At 40.4% G+C, this 20,077-nt stretch overlaps 1 protein-coding gene across 6 annotated transcripts in view; it reads right to left on the reverse strand.

Moving 5' to 3' along the window:
* The window catches only part of dscamb (Down syndrome cell adhesion molecule b), a 96,546-nt gene that overhangs the window by 8,842 nt on the left and 67,627 nt on the right, over positions 1–20,077 (reverse strand). For all 6 annotated transcript variants that reach the window (XM_054615297.1, XM_054615134.1, XM_054615218.1 and 3 more), the window contains exons 10-27: positions 14,771–14,967; positions 12,453–12,549; positions 12,057–12,185; positions 11,763–11,930; positions 10,861–10,931; positions 10,003–10,246; positions 8,937–9,083; positions 7,759–7,914; positions 7,279–7,412; positions 7,011–7,164; positions 6,659–6,776; positions 6,369–6,535; positions 5,171–5,269; positions 3,703–3,891; positions 2,957–3,247; positions 876–1,052; positions 436–466; positions 83–198 (exon numbers count right to left, since the gene is read on the reverse strand). In XM_054615297.1, the coding sequence (XP_054471272.1) occupies positions 83–198; positions 436–466; positions 876–1,052; positions 2,957–3,247; positions 3,703–3,891; positions 5,171–5,269; positions 6,369–6,535; positions 6,659–6,776; positions 7,011–7,164; positions 7,279–7,412; positions 7,759–7,914; positions 8,937–9,083; positions 10,003–10,246; positions 10,861–10,931; positions 11,763–11,930; positions 12,057–12,185; positions 12,453–12,549; positions 14,771–14,967 (2,685 nt within the window). The remainder of the gene's footprint in view (positions 1–82; positions 199–435; positions 467–875; positions 1,053–2,956; positions 3,248–3,702; positions 3,892–5,170; positions 5,270–6,368; positions 6,536–6,658; positions 6,777–7,010; positions 7,165–7,278; positions 7,413–7,758; positions 7,915–8,936; positions 9,084–10,002; positions 10,247–10,860; positions 10,932–11,762; positions 11,931–12,056; positions 12,186–12,452; positions 12,550–14,770; positions 14,968–20,077) is intronic.

Consider the following 20,077-nt stretch of genomic DNA (forward strand, 5'->3'; position numbering starts at 1 on the left):
AGATAGAAAAAAAACGATGTCAGTGATAACTATAACATATATGGTGACTGATGAGCACAAGGTCTCTCTTCGAGTGTCTTACCGATTGTCTCCATGGTGTCCCTCTCCTCGATGAGGAGCTGGGCTCTGGGGATGTCGATGTGCATTCTTAGTGTCTGCTGCTGCTTGTTCACTGTGTCTGGAGTCCGTGTGTTTTTACTGAGCAGACAAATGAGAAACATTTCATTACTTTTCAGCCCCGTGGTTTTGCATTGTATCGCAGAAATGCTAATTCAATTCCATTTAAGTTGATAAGTAGCTGTAAGAAGGCAAGAGGGACAGAGTGCAATATATTAGATTTTTACTGATAGGTACTGTAACTCTGGTCTACATTGTGATTTATGGGCGCTGCTTAAAGGAAAACAGCCGGCATAAATTAAAATTAAGCATACATACCTCATCAGCATTTCTGCCAGGCTCTTGGCATCTGTGAAGTCAGCAAAGAGCGAGTTAATACCATAATAGTGCCTTCCGAGTTGATAAGCTACAGCCCTGGACATATTGTAAAATCGCCGACAATTCCACTTAGAAAAAGGCAACGAAGGCATTGTTAGAAAGTTGGAAAAATTGAAATGGGGGTGTTTGTCCTGAAACGACTTCTGACGTTTCTAAAAAGCAAAGTTGAGCCTCAGTTTTGGTTTGACGCAGTATAACTGTGATGCAGTAGAGCATAAAATGGCTGGATCTTTGTAGGCAATTCAACATGTATGGAAAAAGTATCCGCATGTGCTTGGGGACTAAATAATGTGAGGTTATTTCTTGTTAGTGAGACTAAGTATTAAGCATTAGGAGATGCACGTCATACATAATAAACCGTAAATTGATCTTCAACCCACCTCTGAGTCTCTTGAGCCTCTGCTCCCTCCGTCTCCTCTTTAGCACCATGAGCATGATAAAGACCAGTACGGCCACCACGAGAACGGAGGTGATGGTCACCACCATCTTCAGACCTCCGCTGCCGGACATGTTGTCTGAGACGGGATCTCCTGTTTTCAGCAGCGGTGGGATGGTACCTTAGAAATAAAAAGACATACAGATATTTATGAGGAATAAGAGGGAAATCAAGAGCCTAATCTTCATGTTCACCTGTTTATGTGAAACATTTTTTCAGATCCAATCTGCTTTTCTCATTTTATGCAACAACAGAAATAGCAATGTTGAAAACCAGTGATGCCTGTAAGTAAAGGGCGTCAACATAATCAAAGATTATAGGAATGAAAAATGCTAAGGAATTAAACTTTGTGTATTGACTTTCCACATGCATGATTTTAATGAGCAGACTTTGTTTGTAATCCTTGACCTCTAAAAAATTGAAATCCCTTAAGCTGCATTTCTTCCAGCTGATCTACACATCTTAAAAAGCAATTCTGGCTGGTCTGCATGTAGACAGATAAACACACTCGCATGCAAACCCTGATTGGTCCAAGGAGTCAAACCCACCGCTGCTTTTATGATCCTAATATCTTACCTTTTCTAAACTTACATACAGGAATTATCATGTAAGAAACAGCAGACCTCAAATAATGGTGTTGTTATGTATTTATACTGTGTGATTACTTATTTACTTTTTTTTTTTCTTACGTCTCTTGTTTGGACTATCCTCTCTGCTGCTGTAAACCTGCAAATTTCCCCGCAATAAAGGATTATCTTATCTTATTTTATGCAGGGGGACCCTAATTATCTATGATTACCTTATTGAAGATTGTTTGATTGTTAAAAGCTAAAAAGGATGCTCACTAAAAGATGAAGTGTGTCCTATCTATGATGCAATAAAAATATTTAAGATAAGATAAAATAAAATAATATTTTATCCGTCCCACAGCGGGGAAATTTGCAGGATTACAGCAGCAGAGAGGATAGTGCAAAAAAAGAGACATAGTAAAAGCAAGATCAAAACAAGTATTATAAATAAGTAAATATATTTGTTTAAGGTAAAATGGTTCCATTATGTTTTAGTGCCTTGTTTAGAGTTTTAAAGATATTTTGATGATGATCGGGATAGTAACATAAATATAAATTATTTTGGCCAGGAAAACAGGACGTTTTCATACCGTGCCATGCCTACTCAGTCATAGTAAGGGCACTAGGTTTGTAGGAGACTGAATATGTGCTTTTAGTCTGCTGGGCTGCTCTGAGCTATAGACCAACTGTCTAACTGACAATAGCAGCAGCACATCCATTCACACATAACATCCTGACAGGCAGCTAACACGTCTCAGCAAAACCCTTCAAAAGGGAAACTAATGAATAGTCTGGAGTGTACCACAGAGCTCTCATCACTTCCGTATGCTTCCTTGCAGCTTAAACACTTCCTTTGTGTATGACTGACACAATCTGTAGCCCGAGGCAAATAAAGCTACGCCATGGCCCGCGGAGAATCTGAAGACAGTCCCTGTTTTCTCTTTCTCGGCTGAGTCGTCTGAATACCTGACAATTTGCACAAAGGCTGACAAAACTGTCTTCAATCACATATACTCTTTAAAACACATATTGTAGCAAAACTGCAGAGTGGCACTTCATGATGAAATAATAATAAAGGGGGCTACATTGTTTGAACTGGTTTTGTAGTGATTTAATAAAAGAGTAATTTCGGTGTTATTTCTTCTTCTTCTGATTGTGTGTTGATGTGGAACAAAGCGATGCCTTGCTTCCAAACTTTGTTATAGAGCTAATGTAACTCTTAGTCTTATACTGTTACACCTTAAACTTGGGTTTTATACTTGTAACATATCATTAATGTTAAGAGTAAACTAACTAGACTGACAAATTTGGCCAAATGTAGCAGTTTGGAATTACTTTTTATAACTTTTTTATACGTTCTTAAATTACCACTGAGTTGCTACTTCTATTCCCTCCCGATCCAATGATCCTTCGCTATCTGTGCAACTCTGTGACAATCTGTTTAATCCAAACTCACTTCCGTCAGCATTGAGAGTAGCGAAGGTGATCCTCTTTTCTGCTGAGCCGGCGCTGTTGGTGACCTTCATCTGCAGTTCGTACCAGGTCGCCTCCTGCAAGTCGTACAGGATGTAGCTCTTGGTCAGCGATGTGCGCTGGGCAGTGGTCCAGGTGGCCGAGTCCACGGCTCGGTACTCCAGTATGAAGGAGGTGATTGGACAGCCGCCGTTGTTCCAGCCGACCAGGTTGAGCCTGGCCCTGGTGGAGTTAATGCTGGTGAAGAGTTCATGATCTTTGGCAAACTGGGGCTCTAAAGGAGAAGATAGATGAAAAAAGATGATCAACATTCACGGGTTAAGATCACAGTTTGGCTGAATGTTTTCAACTAGACCAACATGAACATTTTCATAAAAAAAAGTAAAATAATAAATGAATACAAGTCGACCAGCACTAAAGAATATGAGTTATAGAGGAGTATAATCACTTTTTTCCCTGAAATTTTCCACTATTTAGTGAGTTTTATGGGAGCTTTGAGTTATGAGTTTTTATGATCAATGAAAACAAAATCAAATTCCAGTGTCTGAGAAAAGAAAAATATTCCCTTAGCTACTTTTATTCTTTCTACCTCTTGAGTTATTAGAGACATTCACAATATAGCTTTGGGAACATGACTCCCATGAATGAATCATCTTACACAACGTCATTTATCACAGCACTGCACCGAGACAGAAAAAACAGATGTAGCATATTATTTTTGTTCCCTACCTTTCCCGTGGGTCTTAGCTTCAATGATCTCACTGATGCGGCCTGGCCCCACTGCATTCTGGGCCGTCAGGGTGAATTTGTACCAGGTGCCGCACTTCAGGTTCTCCAGACGGTACGAGCGTTCGCTGGGGCTGATGGGAAAACTGCCCCACTGCTCACTGTTGTCCTCTGAGTACTGCAGGATGTAACCTGAAAAAATAAGATTTAAAAGTAACTATACAGGAAAATGTATTTACACATAAATAAATAATATGTAGACATTCTCACAAGGCTACTATCACCTTTGTAAAAATGTCTATTTGAATGCACTTACATTTGAGTGCACCTTTTAAACTTTTAGTGGATGTAACACAACATTTAGTTTGAAGACTAAGGAGAGAGTACAGCTGGTCATGTTCAGTTGTGACTTACTTTTTATGGGTAAGACTAATGCTGCTTCTGTATCATATGAAAGTTAAAGTATGACCAGTTTCTGACTTGTAAATACCAAATTCTGAGCGGTTCTAATGTGTGGAAATGTATTTTTTAAATTTATTTATTCTATTTGACCTGATTTTTAGATGGATAATATGTAAGTATAGCATTAAAGCGTCTGAAATAAACAACCATGGATATCTCACATCAGTACATTCAGCAAGTAACGACGCTTAATTTTCTAAATCTAGTCTAGTCTAGTCTCTATATGACTATAGCTGAAATAACCCATGGGATGAATTCACAATCTTTTACAGCTGCTTACATGAATACAGTAATTAATATAAAAAAAAAAATGAGCTTGTATATAAGTGTAGGCAAAATATTGGCCTGTAGGCAGCACTAAATAAAAGTCAGAGATCATTTAGATTCATCTTCGAGCATCATGAATGTAGTCATCGGGACAAAAGTGTTCGCCTTTTCTGGAGCGTGCTGCAAGCTTGGCTGAAAATAGACATCGTAAGTTTCATTGTGTGTTTTTGGTGATGGATGACGCTGCGAGCATAGAAGCAATAGCAAATATCACAAAAAAGGCATCATGAACATAGTGACTGCAACTCTTAATAAACAGGAGCAGATGATTAGAAGCAATGATGATGAATCACCAGAAATAGTCTCTCTGCGATTGTGCTTTCTTTAAGATGGAGCGCTTTAATCTCTCACCTAAACGGACTTAATCTTCCCTGCTGCTTTTTAATCTCCTTTTTAGGACTGGAGTATTCAGGCCGAACCACCAGATAATGAGAAACATGGATGTTAGACCAGAATAAAGGAGATGGGGACATTGGTTATCATAGGGAGCTGAAGGGAGGTGATTATTTCTATGTAACGGATAACCGGTTTAGTTGAAGCACATTTGTGTGTTTGTGTGATGAAACTGTCCACAGCCCTGTTTCAGGTAAATTGTGTGTGTGTGTGTGTGTGTGTGTGTGTGTGTGTGTGTGTGTGTGTGTGTGTGTGTGTGTATGTGTGTGTGCCACTGTGTTGCTCTTACCTCTGATGGAGCTCCCTCCATTGTCTCCAGGAATCCATGACAATGTGATTGATGTGGTGGTCGTCTTGGTAACTGTGAGGCGCGGCTGGTCAGGAGGGACTGAAGACAGACAAAGTTAACCGCGTGGTTAGTATTTGTGTTGAACTGCCTCTTGTTTTTCAGAGCACACACCTGGAGTGGAGGGAGCATTTATTGAGGATGTTTTATTCATTGTTTTTTGGTTTATTTTTACCTCAGCTTTTCTAAACTAATCAGAAGTTAGGGGGTAGAAACCCTTGTGAACCTTTGGAAATCTTGTTAGCAAAGAAATATAATATAACCTAACAGCTTTTCAAGTCCAAGGACAAAGAATTTGGAACAGGACCAATATCCAGCAACTACTGATTTATCCCTAATAATCATTTTTGTCAAAAAAAATAAGATATGGCCACTGTTGTCTAAAGGAGGAAGACACCATCCTCATCTGGGCAATTCTGACAGTTGAAGATTTGGTTTTCCACCTCTGCTGCTTTTCTAAACTTTGTCTCACCCAAGCAAGTCCAAATGGGGTTATGTGTCTATGGGACAGTCTGGAGGGAATACAACATATGAGGAGGGCAATAACATAATGCACATCAGACTATAAGACAGGTAGATTCTTTCTCAAAACATTCTGACTCTATTTTCATTAAATTACGACCTTATTCTTGTAATATATACGTTTTTCCACTACTGTTTTGTGTTTTGAATGTGCAGAAGGTCTTGAACATGAGCAGACATCTTGCGGAAACTATTAAAGTCCAGGGATTGATGATGATTGAAACTTACATCCCCAAACAAAAGACAAAAAAAGAGGAGGGAAGAGTATATCATGCCTACATGGGGTGAATCTGATAACATTAAATGAGAGAAGTTGATCTACAGGAGAATAAATATTTGAAACAATACAGAATGCCTGAGAGCCTTGCATTATATTTTATTATATTTTGAATTGTCATCTGTTGCCTGAATTTTGTGTTTTCCTTGAGATAAATAAAGACATTTCCACTATAAGCTGATGCAGGAACTTGCTAGGGAATAACCCCCAGACTCTCTGCTACATATTTGTCCCTTGAATGTTGGAACTAAACCAATGCTGTCAAACATGCTGTGCAATCCAGATATCTGTCACCTGCTGCAACATTATGGCTCTCTAATGTGTGCTCTAAAGGCTACTTGCCTTGGACCTGCAGGTTGAGTGTGATCTCATCTGAACCCCAGGTGTTGCTGGCGACACAGCTGTAATTCCCAGAATCCTCTGCCTTCACCGTGCGGATGATGAAGCTGCCGTTGCCATGGACACTACGACGACCATCCACAAGGACAGGTGTGGGAGTTCCATTGGTGCTGGAGATGGATGGGAACAATCTTTATTACTTTATTTCTACAGGACATGATGTAGAGCCGCTACATTGTTTGATAATCTATCTCTGCAGAGCAGCACTACACAATCGTCAGTGTGCGACTTACTTTCCCTTGAGCCACTTGATGGTAGGAGGAGGGTCTCCGACAGCCTTGCATGGTAAAACAATGTCCTTCATCCAGGGAGTGGTCACTGTCCCATTGAAGGTCAGAATCCTGGCCGGAGCTAAAACACAAACAAACGTACACAAACACAAAACTCTGAAAATCAGACAGAGGTTTACAAATTCCTTAAAAAGGTCAATTAATATGTTTTTCACAGAACAAAACATATGAACAGTACCATTTTATACAATTCAGTAACAGAAATGGTCTCTACTTATTATTGATTGTGCTTTGGATGACAATGACTGTATGAATCTAAACAACATCAAAGGCCAGCTCTGATTGGATGGTGTACCTTTGGCCAGAGGCTCCACTGTGATCTTCTCACTGTTGTTGCCGTGACCAGCAGCCGTCACAGCCACCACCCAGATACTGTACTGCCTGTTTCGAGCCAGATTGGGGATCCTGTAGAAATAAGCATCTGGAGACGCCTCAAACTCACTCATCACCTGTAAAACAGAGAGAGAGGAGAGGTTGATGTATCACTGGGACTGGTAAGGCATCGATGAACTTTAATTCGAAACAAGATCACTGAAAATCTTTTGGTATACAAATGCTATTACCATCGGATGCAGGTTAGAGCAGAAGACGATGTATTTCCTGATGATGCCGTTGAGTTTGAGAGGAGGAAGCCAGGAGACGAACACCACGGAGCTGACGGAGGCTGCAGCCTTAACCCCCGCTGGAGGACCAGGAACTGGGGAAGAAGACAACAGTGTAGGGCTTAGAAGAGCCAAGACGAACATACTGAATATGCATGCATACGTAGTTTAAGTACATTTTATTGTATACGTTTATTAACATTGTAAGGCATAAGCAGATATCCCTGGTTTGTTTATGCTCTTGAAAAGGGTCATGAGTTTGTGTTATAAGTGGCCAATACATATTCCTCCACTACACAGCACCATGTTACATTGACTTTACTCTATTGTTTTTGTGCTACATGTTTTTGAATTGCAACTCACACATGATTTACAAGTAAGTATTTGGATACGTATTGGTTTGAGTGTGTTGTTTCTGTTTTATCTGGTTATGTGTCATACCATCCTCTTTAGTGCGGACGTAGATTTGTTCACTGCGGACCCCGTCTCCAGCGTTGGTGAAGGCTAAGACCTGGATGCTGTAGTTGGTGTACTTCTCCAAGCCGTCCAGCTCCAGAGACGGCTGATTGGTGGTCACATTCCTGATTTCTCCCAGTTCTGACACAGGATAGGAGATACATTTTATAAGCCTGGGTATCAAAGCTGGTACGCACTCTAGTTGTATGCTGCAGGTTAGTGTTGTTGTTATGGAAATTAAAACCAACAACTGTTAATTCAGCATTCAAAAGTTATCCAAATATTGGTTCCCTGTAATGAAATATAAACTTTTTGAGAGAGTAAGAAGATGTACGAAAGAATAAACAGGACAGATAAGATATGGAAAGCACTACTCTGCATAATTAGGTAATTTAACAACAAAAATAAAAACAGGTGTTAAGGGATTTTACTTTTCATTACTGCTCTGATTTGTCTCTCCCCTCCTCTACTCCCTTGTGTCCTGTCACTCAGAGCTGAGGCAATGGGCCTCACTGAGTTATTGCTTTGTGAATTATTGATGGAGACCAGCCAGACTGCAGGGTTGGTTTGCTGCTTTACAGTCTGGTATACATTCAACAGCATAACAAAGGAAGGACCACAAAATATTCCCTCTTTGCAATGTAGGCTTTATATTTCCACTGTTGTTCAGCCGAGAAAAACAATCTCATCCTGTCATGCGGCACATATTGAAACATCAGATGTTGTTCATCAAGTACATAGAATACATTTAAATCAAAAATGTATATTGTAAGTGCAAAATAAGTTGGTGGAAATCACAGTTAAACTTTTAAAAATAATAGAGTTAGATAAACAGTAGAATGTGCTACAATTGCACCACTGAGATTTACTACTGTTGGTCATTCATCAGCAAATAATTATATCTATATCTGTTAAATTATATGAAGAACACAAATAGGATACTTGAATTATCCAAGTTACACCACCTCTTCAATTCACAACAGCATATTACAGTATGACCAACAACACCACAGCGCCCCCTAGTGGATCAACAATGAAAAGCAACAGCAATGGCAAACAGGAATTAATAATAAATCAGGTGAAGTTAACTATGGACTTCAATGGCAAGTAAACTGCCTCCATTAATAAATCATATCATTGAGTGGGTGTGTTGATGGTCATACCTCCGTCAGGCAGGTTGGCCCAGTAGATGACTCTGTATCCCTGCAGGTTTCCATTGAGAGACTCTCTGGGCAGAGGCACCCAGGAGAGCGAGATGACCTCCGGGGACTTTGCCACAGCCAGGACGTTTTCAGGGGAACGAGACGGCACTACGAGAGACACAAGGGGGGTAGTGGAGGCTTAGTGGAGGCTTAGTGAAGGCGTAGTGGAGTGGAAATACTAGTGACTGTCTGTGCAGGAACCCTCATTTAGGTAAATTCACTGAGTTCAACAAATTAGTTTGAAATGACCTGCTGACACCAAATATTACATCTTAAACATCTGTTAAGATACATAAATCATTTTTATTCAACATCAAACAATAAAACAGCACTCAGATGCTTGTCCATAAATATTATAATAATCAGTGGAGACATAAGTGAAAACAGATGCTCAATTCTAAAAAGGTTGATTGTTTTAGTTGTTTAAAGTTTAAACTGCTTCCTAAATCTCCCTGCTGATAATTGTGAGTGAAAGGTTTTTAATAAACTAGATATATAATACTGTTATTAAATGCTTAAGATTAGCACTACATCAAATAGTAATGGTGTTCAATTTGTTAACATTTTTGGTATTTTGTAAAGCAGGGAAATTAAGTTGGAGATTTTTTTTAAAAAGTATTCCAATTTATAATTTTATTGTAAATAAAGAATAGAATTAGAATTTTTCAATGACAAAAAAAACAAAACAAAAAGGGACACATTTAGTAAAATCAGCCTATATGTCCTCCTTAATCAGAGACTTTGGCAGAATAGTACTAAAGATTGCTGTAGCGTCTGTTTGTCTGATGTAATTCCACAAATGTCCAGTAGAGGGGAACCTTTCCACAAGAATATGTTAGAGATTTGTTGAGAGCCATTTCATCTCAAAGGCAGATGTAACAGAGAGGTTGTTGGAAATAACAAATCTAACATATAAAAAAAACATATCTTACAAGAACCTCAAAAGGGACACGATGTCTCGGACACACAGACGTGTACTGTAACACATTTATTAAACATCAGATCCACCCACGCACCCCCTCCTTACCGTCCTCCAGGGTTTTGGTGACAACTTGCTGTGAGGAAGGCCCGGTGCCGGCCCTGTTAGCAGCCTGCACCACCACGCTGTACTGGGTGAACTTCTTCAGGTTGTCCAGCACGATGCTCTCCGTGGTGTCTCCTGTGGTGTCCAGGCTGAGGATGGTGAACTGGTGGCTGCCACCGGGGCTGTACTCCCTGTAGCCCACCTGGAAGCCGCGGATCACGCCGTTCTGCAGGTGCCTCTGGGGAGGCTGCAAGACGAGGATGAGGGGAGAAAACGGTAAGAAGACCATTAGCTGTAGTGACTTTAACACTAACTATTCAAACATTAAATACCAAATCTAAAGCAAACAGAACATATATAGATAAATGGGATGTTTATGCAAATTATTGCAGATTGACTTGATCTGTTGCAAATTAAATATCATAAATCATCTTCTGTAAATTTTGTATATTTAAAAACAATAATGACCAAATAATTATCTTCCAACTACTGCAGGTTATGAAATAAACCATGACCTAAAGTTGTACACATTGCTCCTTTTGATGATAGCTTATCTTTAACCATATAAAGAATGTTCAGTTACTTAATCAATGTTTTCTTATTTCTTATTTATTCAGATCCTGATTAGCCTTTGAAAAGTGGTTGCTAGCCTTTTCGGGGTCCAAATTAAAATAATAAAATGTAAAAATACACAGCAATATTTCTAGCTACTGATTCAGAAAGGAGAATGGTTAGCAGTCCAAAAATTTCAACCATTTACACATTCATAAATAGAATGATATCAACCTATTCCTATTTAATTCCTAATATTTATTCCACGGCTGCAGCTCATCAGTAATACACACAAAGTTTGGACTTTACCTTCCAGGAAACTTTGATGCTCTGTGGGGAGGTGGGCTCCAGAATGACATCCTGTGGTGGGCCATCAGGAGCTGAAAAATAAAGCACATCATTCATCATGACTGCATGTTTGTATCCACACTGGAAGAAATGATCCGCCACTGACAAAACAAGTCCCGTTGTGTCCCGTTCACTTCCACTAGATGGTGCTGTTGAGCTGAGAATGTCCTTCCCTTCATGCACTTGCTAAATCATGTAGCTTGCAGTTTCCACCTCAACTTAACGATAATTAAAAAAAACTTCATCAACTTTAACCTTTAAAATAATGTGAGAAATGATACATGTTTTATTTAATTCAAGGTTTACGACTTTGTTTTAGCAATGAATCCAGCAAAATGGGGCATTTTAATGTGCTGGTATGCCTGCGGGGGGATCATTATAGGCAATAGAAGATAAGTGAACACTGATAGAGCCGACTAAAAGCAACAGTGAACTGATCTGTTTCCGCACATATAAAAGATGATGGCCCTCCATTTCAAACAACCATAAAATAATTATGTGCAAGATGACTCAACAGGTTTGAGGGCCAGGAGGAGGAAATAGACACTAAAGATCCTCCTTTCTTTAAAAACCAGCATTCGGACGAAGTGTCAATTATCTACAGAGCAGAGGTGAAGTATTAAAATGAATCATGGTGACAGTGTAACCAAATTAACAATTTAACAAGAGTGGGAAATGGAGAAAGTGGAGTTTAATTTTATGTTCTAGGGAATATAACTCGAGCTGCACTGTAGTTGGACTACTTACTTCCTTTCTGTTCGGATGCTTTTCAGTAACAATTCTATTCTTGCTGTGAACTTTATGTTCAAATGAGTTAAAACTGTAGAAAAATGCTTGTAAATTGCCACGTGACTCATGTTTACCTGCTTCATCAGTGGTGATGGTGAGCTCGTTGCTAGGGTTGCTGTGGCCGATGATGTTCTTGGCCACCATGCGGATGTTATAAGTGGAGGAAGGGTGGAGGTCAATAATGGTGGCCTGATTGAGCTGCGGTGACACATCTTTGGTTACCTGGGCTGATAGCCATGACGCTGGAACAAACAGAGGACGGAGAACGGATGGTAACATCTGGATTTCTTGTTTGCTGTGAAGCCTTTTTTCAGAAATTGTTACACAGACATGATAGCAACCTATAGTTTCTTCGAACTTGTGTCTACCTGATTTGTTCTTGCATTCGATATCGTATCCTGTGATGGGGCTGTTGCCGTCAAAGCCCATGGTCCAGCGGAGGGCTATGGTCCGATCTTTTACCTCGCGGATCTCCACCTCTGGAGGGTCGGGTGGTTCTGAGGAATAGTGTGAACGAAACAGAGTTATCACAGCGGTCCTGAAATAGAAGAGGATGGAAGGCAGACCAGACAGCCGTATTGTTTTTTACTCTGTCCGAAAATTAGGCAGGACAGCAAAGAGAAGGAGTCACACTGTGCGGCAATTGAATTAATAAATCAATGTATTATAAGTAATAAAGGATTGAAAACTTCTTTGACCACTCCTGATGGTGATTTCTGCGAAACGGACCCAGTGAAAAAGCCTCTCTCTGAACCGAGTCTTACCTTGCACTGTCAGCTGTATGATGCCTCGGTCCTCACCGAAGGAGTTGATGGCATGACAGGAGAAGAAACCTGAGTCCTCACGAACCGTTGGCATAATCTAAAGAGAGACACGACATATGGAGGGCGTTAGGGGCGACAGGGTGACAGCTGGGAATCCAAAATGATGTTTCATGACAAGTGATTTTTGAAAAAGGAGGACGGGCGACTTAAATATTCTTTAATAGGGAGGTGGAAAAATCCTCCTCAACATGACACATGTTGGACACTTAACTACTTAATTATCTCATGTAGCGAGGCTGGACAAGCCTGGCATAACTAACAAATGGAAGCCTCTCCATTTGTTCCCCGAAGCATTCTTCTCCCCCTCTCGTCAGGGTTGACACTCCACAGGCTGAGAGGAAGATCTCAAGTCAAGAGACGAAGTCAGCCCGGAAAATCAGAACCGATGAATAACCTTTTTCCTCTCCTCCCCCTCTCTTTTCTATCTGATAAATGAACATCTGGTCTTCCCAGGTCACATCATAAACTACTTTGGTCAAGGAAGAGGAACTGACCCTTAGTATCTCTGCAACAATCCCTTGTATCCCTGTATAATAGTGCACAAGTCTGTGAAACCTTCAGTAACCCCAACCAAAGTATTGGTCATTTGAGTTCAGGAGGACACATATTTTTCTCATAATTGTGGAGTGGAAAACAGAGTTAAAATCATCACCAGATATTTCAACTTGTATTCATCATGTGACCATACTGCCCTCCAGTGGTCACTTGGAAATACACATATCTAACGCGCATGACCTCTGTTAATCCTGTATACCAAATGTATGCAACTTAAATTCCATCTCTGTATCCGTACAAGTGTGTAAGGTCTGTTAAACTCGTAGTGAAGAAAAGTATGTGGGATATTTGTTTAAAATGTTAGATTAGTTAAGCTACCAAACTAGAACACACCGAAACTAGGAAACAAAGGAATCCGAAATCTTGGCAAAACAAAGCCATAAAATCAAGCCACACCCTGGGACCCGACACCTATCTTGAACAGATAAAACCAGGAGGCTTCCTTTGTTCGCTCTCTTATTCCTCTTATTTTTCTTGTCCTCTTGTTTTTTCGTTGTTCGTTTATGTTAGGTGTATGTTTTTAGTCTGACGGAGATCCCAACACGTGTCCGTTATTTTATTTTTAGAAACAGAAGTTTTGCCAGTATTTTCCCTCCTCGAACTCCTTTGAGCATCTTAGAATTACTCTTTCAAGCAAGCCTTATTTTTAGTGAACATCTGTTGATCTCGTGAGATATCAACTTTAATTATTATCGTTTAGGCCAAACGAGACTAGTTAGAGAATATCAGCGAGTAGCCTCAGTTAGCGAACTATTCAGAGCTCCATCCCTCTCCAAACACCGGACCGGATTCAACACCCATCTTGAAGCAAGACCCAAAGAATTCAGAGACTTTTGCCTGCTGACGGAGGGAGAACCCCGGAGACAGCGGAGAGCCAGCGGAGAGCCACAGGTCTGTGAACCATCACCTTCACCTTCTTCACCTCTGACAGACCGGAGAGTCCGACGGCAGAGCTGAAACCACCAGGACCGCTGAAGCAACGGCAGAGACCCGCAAAAGGCATCCGGACCCCTCGGCACAAAGTAGGAACATTTCAACCGTACTGTGATCCAGAGTTGGTGTAGGAGATATAGAAGCTCTGAATAATAATATAGGTTGACCAGATAGAGCAGAGATAGGAGAAAGAGGAGACCCACAACTTTCCTTCACTATTTGGTATAATATTGCCTGATTATTTGAAACCCATTCATTCATGTTTTGTATTGTTCTTTAATTAATAATCCTGTCGTACATTCATTATATTACCTTTTTAATAAATTACCCATATATCGCCAAGTCTGTCATATTGATTCAGAAGGTTGGAGCTATGAGGTCACTGAAATCAGGACTTACGCCTGAGATATTGAGACTGGATAATTTGTTACCAAATTATTGATCATATTTTTATTTTTATTTCTTCTATTCAGAAGTGGTGCCCCGCAATTTTTATCGTAAGCAATATTTTATTTTGACGTAGTCATAAACAACGCTACACTCACTCATACTGTGTTTGAATAACCATTGGATTAGACTGAAAGGGAGCTCTTTAATATTTTATATTTTTCTAATTGAAGATTTATATATTTCTAATTGAAGATTTTAAGATGAAGTGAATGTCTTCCCTACTCTTTCTCCCTCTCTGCTTTCCATATGTATAGGTACAAGATAAAACTGACAAATTAGATTTAGAACATGTTTCCATGACAGTGATGCTGAACACTCACCACCAGCGTAGAGATGACTTCGTCGGCCACCTCTTTGACGGTGACCACGTATCGGCTGGTCTCCGGGTTGATGATGCGCTCTTCTTTCTCCCAGCGCACCATGATGGGTTTCTCCCCGTGAGCAATGCAGCTCATCTTCTTCTCCTCGCCCTGTGTGGCCAGAGTGGTGTTGGGGTACGAGGTGATCATGGCCGGGACTGGATGGAGGCGACAGAAGTTGAGGGGAAGAGAGCAGGAATGGAATGAACAGGGGGAAAAGAAACAAAATAATAAATCAGTTAAACAATTATTTTGCACATTTGCTGCTGAAGATGTGACAAGACAATTAGATAGAGAGCAAAAATCACCTTTTTCTAACATTATATATCTACTTTGCCTTCCACCAGTGTCCAGCTTAGAAATAATTACTTTCATTTTGCCGTGTGTTAATCTTTGATTCCAAAAAAAAAAGAAATCAAACTGCCTTTTAAAAAACACAGCACATATGCATTCTCTAACTGTGTGTGCTGTCTGATACTGGGAAAACTCCTTTTTTTTCTTTTTCTCTGACAATTATGACAACCACTTAAACACTCCAGGGACCGTCATGAACTCATGTTTGAGTCTACCTGTCTCCCACAATACTTAGAGATTGAAACGCAGCCCTTCAGGTAAGCCTGCGCCCGCTTTGATAGATGACAGCGAACGGTAACGTGCCGCTCTCTGAGGATGAGGCGGAGGAGCGGAGAAGAAAGCGGTGACTCCTGACTGAACTCCCATCGGTCTGAGTGTGGAGCCGGTCTGGCTCTACGCCGTAACCGCACACCAGGCTCATTAGCAACACATCTTGCCTTCGTATCTGTGTGTGTGTGTGTGTGTGTGTGTGTGTGCGATCAGCAGTACGACTATGTGTTGTGAATGTCTCTCACCCAGACTACTCACAGTCTGTACTCACACTCACACTGTTCTCATACTCACGCTTTCTTTCATTCTGTCTTTTTCTCTTTACTGGCATGAAGCCCTCTCCGGATTATTACACTCACTGAGACTTTCAGGTGCTACTCACAGTATAATGATCTCTGCAGTGTGAAGCTCCTGAATTGGGATACTCCATATTAGATTCCACGGTTTGAGCAGACTGAACGAATATGTGATCTCTAACAATCTGGACATCATGAACATTGTTTTAAGTAGCATACAGATGTTAAAATGCAGGTTTTGCTGCAGTAGTTGGGTGATGGCTTATAATCAAATGATCAAATTTGTAGGCCAAAACTATCCTGGGAATCTGTTCAAATCTCCGTCCAACAGAAGCAATTTAAATCCCTCCGGTTCTGTTATTTTATAATGGCCAGGATGCCAGTCATTGATGTGCAACAATCAGGCTCTAAATTGCACAAGGAAGAGAAATACTGTAATCATAGATGGTCATATAAAATATTGGGTAGAACATAATTCAACATCAAAAAATTCAATAATGTTCCCCTTACATGTTGAATTAAATGAAATTAAATGATTTCTAAAATAATATTGTTTTAAATGATTTATTTCTTAAATAATATGAAAAACACATTTTTAATCATTGTTGAAATTAATTTGTTAGCAACAAGCTCTTCAGACACTACAAACTAAGGCAGTGGCTAACATTTTTGTTTTTGTTTTTATCAGCGATTTATCAGTTTTTTGTTTTTTTACATAGTAATAACACAATAGTTTTGTCTGAAAAAAGTCTAAATACAGTGGAAAACGTCAGAGCCGAAAGAGACTATTCAAATTGCTTGTTTTATAACCCAAATATCACATTGATTTCAACTTTTTTCCTTAACAAGTCACTTAAAGCTCCACTTATTGATGTTTTGTCCACTCAGGGGCAGTGGAACCGAGCTATAAACTCACCACTGATATATTATCACCCTTTAAAGTTGATATGGCATGTTGCCAAACAGTTGCTTCTGTACACATCCATGGCTCTAGAGAAACATTTTCATTCATTAAGAGTCCTGTTTGTGTCCACCTCATAGATGTCTTTACCAGATCCTGAGGGGAATATTTGTCTCTTCAGCTGCAAAATGCTCCACTTTGTTCACCAGCTACTAACTTTATTTTACTTTGTTTACTGTGATATGGGTTTTGGCGGGTTTTCTTCACTGAAAACAGCTAAAAACTGCTTTAAAATACGAGTGACTCCTTTACATGACACAAATTACATAATAAAAATATTGATTATAGCGGCTTTAATCATTAGTCAGTAACCTGATAAATTACATTAAACAGGCCGGTTTGAATCCCATGTTTATTTGAGGGTTTCCAGCTTACGTATATATGTGCTATGGTTATATCTGTGCTATTGAAAAGGACAGTAGTGGCAGCTACATGTGGCAGGTACTCGTGTAGCAGAAGTCGGAGGCCCTCTCCTCCAAGAAGAGATGCGATATGTGTGTTTGAGTCGGTGTGTGAATGTCTGTACACTCCTGAATAATGTGTCTGTGTGCATGTGTACGAGTGCTGTACTATGTGTGCATATGCATGAATGTGTGCGCATGAGAGCGGTTGTGTCTGTGGGAGCTAAGTGGGCGAGCACAGAGAGCAGAAAAGACTTGTGCTCATGACACATCTCAGCCACACTACACGATGGAGGAGAGGGAGAGAGCATGTACCCCTGCAGCGCTAACTATGATCCCTCTCCCTCTCCCTCGCTCTCTCACTCCATCTCCCTCCTCAGGCTCCCACCAGGACAGCGATGATTTAATGATGAGAGAGACCACTTTGATTATTCATACGCGGCAGACAAGTCCGCTGGCTGTGCTGTTGTCTCACACGCATTCGAACATATACAGACGTGCAAGAAGAAAAAAAAAACCAACAGAAGCACACACTCGCCCATGCACATTGGGAAATACACAAACAAAGACAAATACAGAGACCATGCACACTCAAGGTATCAATGTCAAAATAGACAAAAAAACATACGGATGCACAAACAAACAGAAACACAAGCAATGGCACACACAAACAACTGTAAACAATATTTAGAAATACACACATGCTTCCGCACACAAACACACACACCCACACACACACACACACACACACACACACACACACACACACAGTATTTCCCTGGGTCATAACAGCAATGTAGATAACTTTGTAATAATTTGTTCTGGCTTCACACAGGCGCCAGTCTGGTACAGTTTGCTCGTACTAGGAGTGCAAGGAAGGTTAGACAAACACAAGTCAATTAAAGTACTTGAATTTATAGTGAATCATTTATTATACTGTACTGACGTGCTAAACTGCACTCATTCTGCAGCACTAGGGGGCTAAAAAATGCTGCGATTGTTTCTTGCTCTGTTATTTATTATTTCAGTGGCGCATAAAATATATATATATATATATGTATCAACAATGTAGAGTATGTGCATACATGCGTATTAGACTATGACCTGTTCTGATTGTGTTAAGTCTAATTCAGATGTTTGAGAGTTTAAACATGACTGAGCGTCTGATGCTACTCAAGCAGCTCTGTTTGGATGTAGGCTACTTATGCACAGTGGTGCTCTGAGCTAAATGCTAACGTCAGCGTGCTAACAAGCTCACACTGAAGATGCTGACATGCAGATGTTTAGCTTGTATGATTGTAAACATGCTGCTAGCATGGCTTAGCTAAAACATGTCTTCCGTATATCTGTGATAAATAAATATCTGCCTGTCTCTAATTTACATATGTGTACTGTAAATTCAAATCAAGAGTTAACTAGCCCACGCACACACAAACACAATTCCAACACAAGCAAATGAACACACACAGACTCAGTCAAAATGTTTCTGACTTTTTTCTCGCAGTACGTTTCCGTCTTTGATGCAGCCAACACAAATCAAAAGGGGGTGCTACTTGTATTTGTGTGTGTGTTTGTGCATACATTTGAGGCCTGTGCACTTGTGTGTGTGTGTGTGTGTGTGTGTGTGTGTGTGTGTACGTGCACTTTCAGCCCGCGCCCACCCGAGGCATGATGAAATGTGTCAGACTTGGGACTGCCAACGTTTAAACCTCATCTCTTATTCACCAGCAGCCCCTCCCTCTCCCCTCGCTCCCCACACCATCATCCCCTCTCCCACTGCCCCCGCGCAGGAAATCGCTGATTTATTTTGCATAGCAACTATGAATTTTAAGTGAGTCCTATTAAAAGAGTCTTCTCAGCCTCCTTCTCTAAATGTTATTGCTCCTTAACAGGGGCTATTTTCTCCATCTAAATCTGCCGCCTTGGCAGATCAAGTTAACACTGACGAAGCTTGTGTTTGCTCATCGAGCGAGAAAGGGCACACAATGACAGAAAGCAGAGCTCAGTGTGTGTTAGTGTCCCTCTGTGTGAAATCATGTCTATTAAAATATGTTGGTTTGTATCAGCACATGCTTGTCAAGATAAATATGCATATTTGAATACAAGTTTATTCCCCCTGTGACCTTGTATGTTGCGTGTGTGAGTGCATATGTGAGAGTGAAACATGCTAAATGTCCGCGTATTCGACTTTGCTACCATGTGATACAGACTGCGGTATCTAAAATGTCCTACAATCTTCACTGATCTCGGTTGTGCTTCAGTGGCCCGAGCTGAGGTGAGGCCTCATCTCATCTCTATGCATCCACCGTGTGGCACTCGCAGGGCCCCGGGCTAAACCTATTCTTTTTGATAGCCCATAATTGCCTGGTTGATGTATATTTTTTAATATCCAGCGATATTACAGGGGCCTGGTAATAAAACACGGGCGGGTAGAGGAGAAAGTGTGTGAGTGGGAAGAAGGGAGACAAGGGAGAAAGAGAAAGCTGAGAGAGGGGAGAGAGGGAGGGAAAAGGAGGGGGACAAAGACAGAAAGGTACAGAGAGGAGGTTAAGGGACTGAACAGTGGGGAGAAGGCTTGTTTAATAAAACCAGAAGCACAGTAGCTTTGCAAAAAACTCTTTTGTATGGAAAATGGCACTGCTGAAATCCTACTTCCCGAATTACCTTGGTGGTAAAAAACTGTCTAAGCATTTGCAGATTCAATTAGAGCTCAACAATTACATGATTAATTTGAGGGAGAGGAAATTAATTTGTAACTATTTGATGGGCGATTAATCGGACAATTTAATCAGATGTAGCTAGCTGGCTAGCTAGTTAAGCTAACGGTGATAACGTTATAGTTGAAAACAATGTCTCTGGTTGACATTTTAATGTTTCCAACTAACTTGTTTTAAAATCCTAACCCTGCAAAACGTGACTTAAATATGCACTTAATGTCATACTAGCAGTATAATGCTAAAAGATTTAGGCTAAAGTGGTACGCAAA

The sequence above is a fragment of the Anoplopoma fimbria genome, chromosome 1, assembly GCF_027596085.1.
Source record: "Anoplopoma fimbria isolate UVic2021 breed Golden Eagle Sablefish chromosome 1, Afim_UVic_2022, whole genome shotgun sequence".
Lineage (NCBI taxonomy): Eukaryota > Metazoa > Chordata > Actinopteri > Perciformes > Anoplopomatidae > Anoplopoma > Anoplopoma fimbria.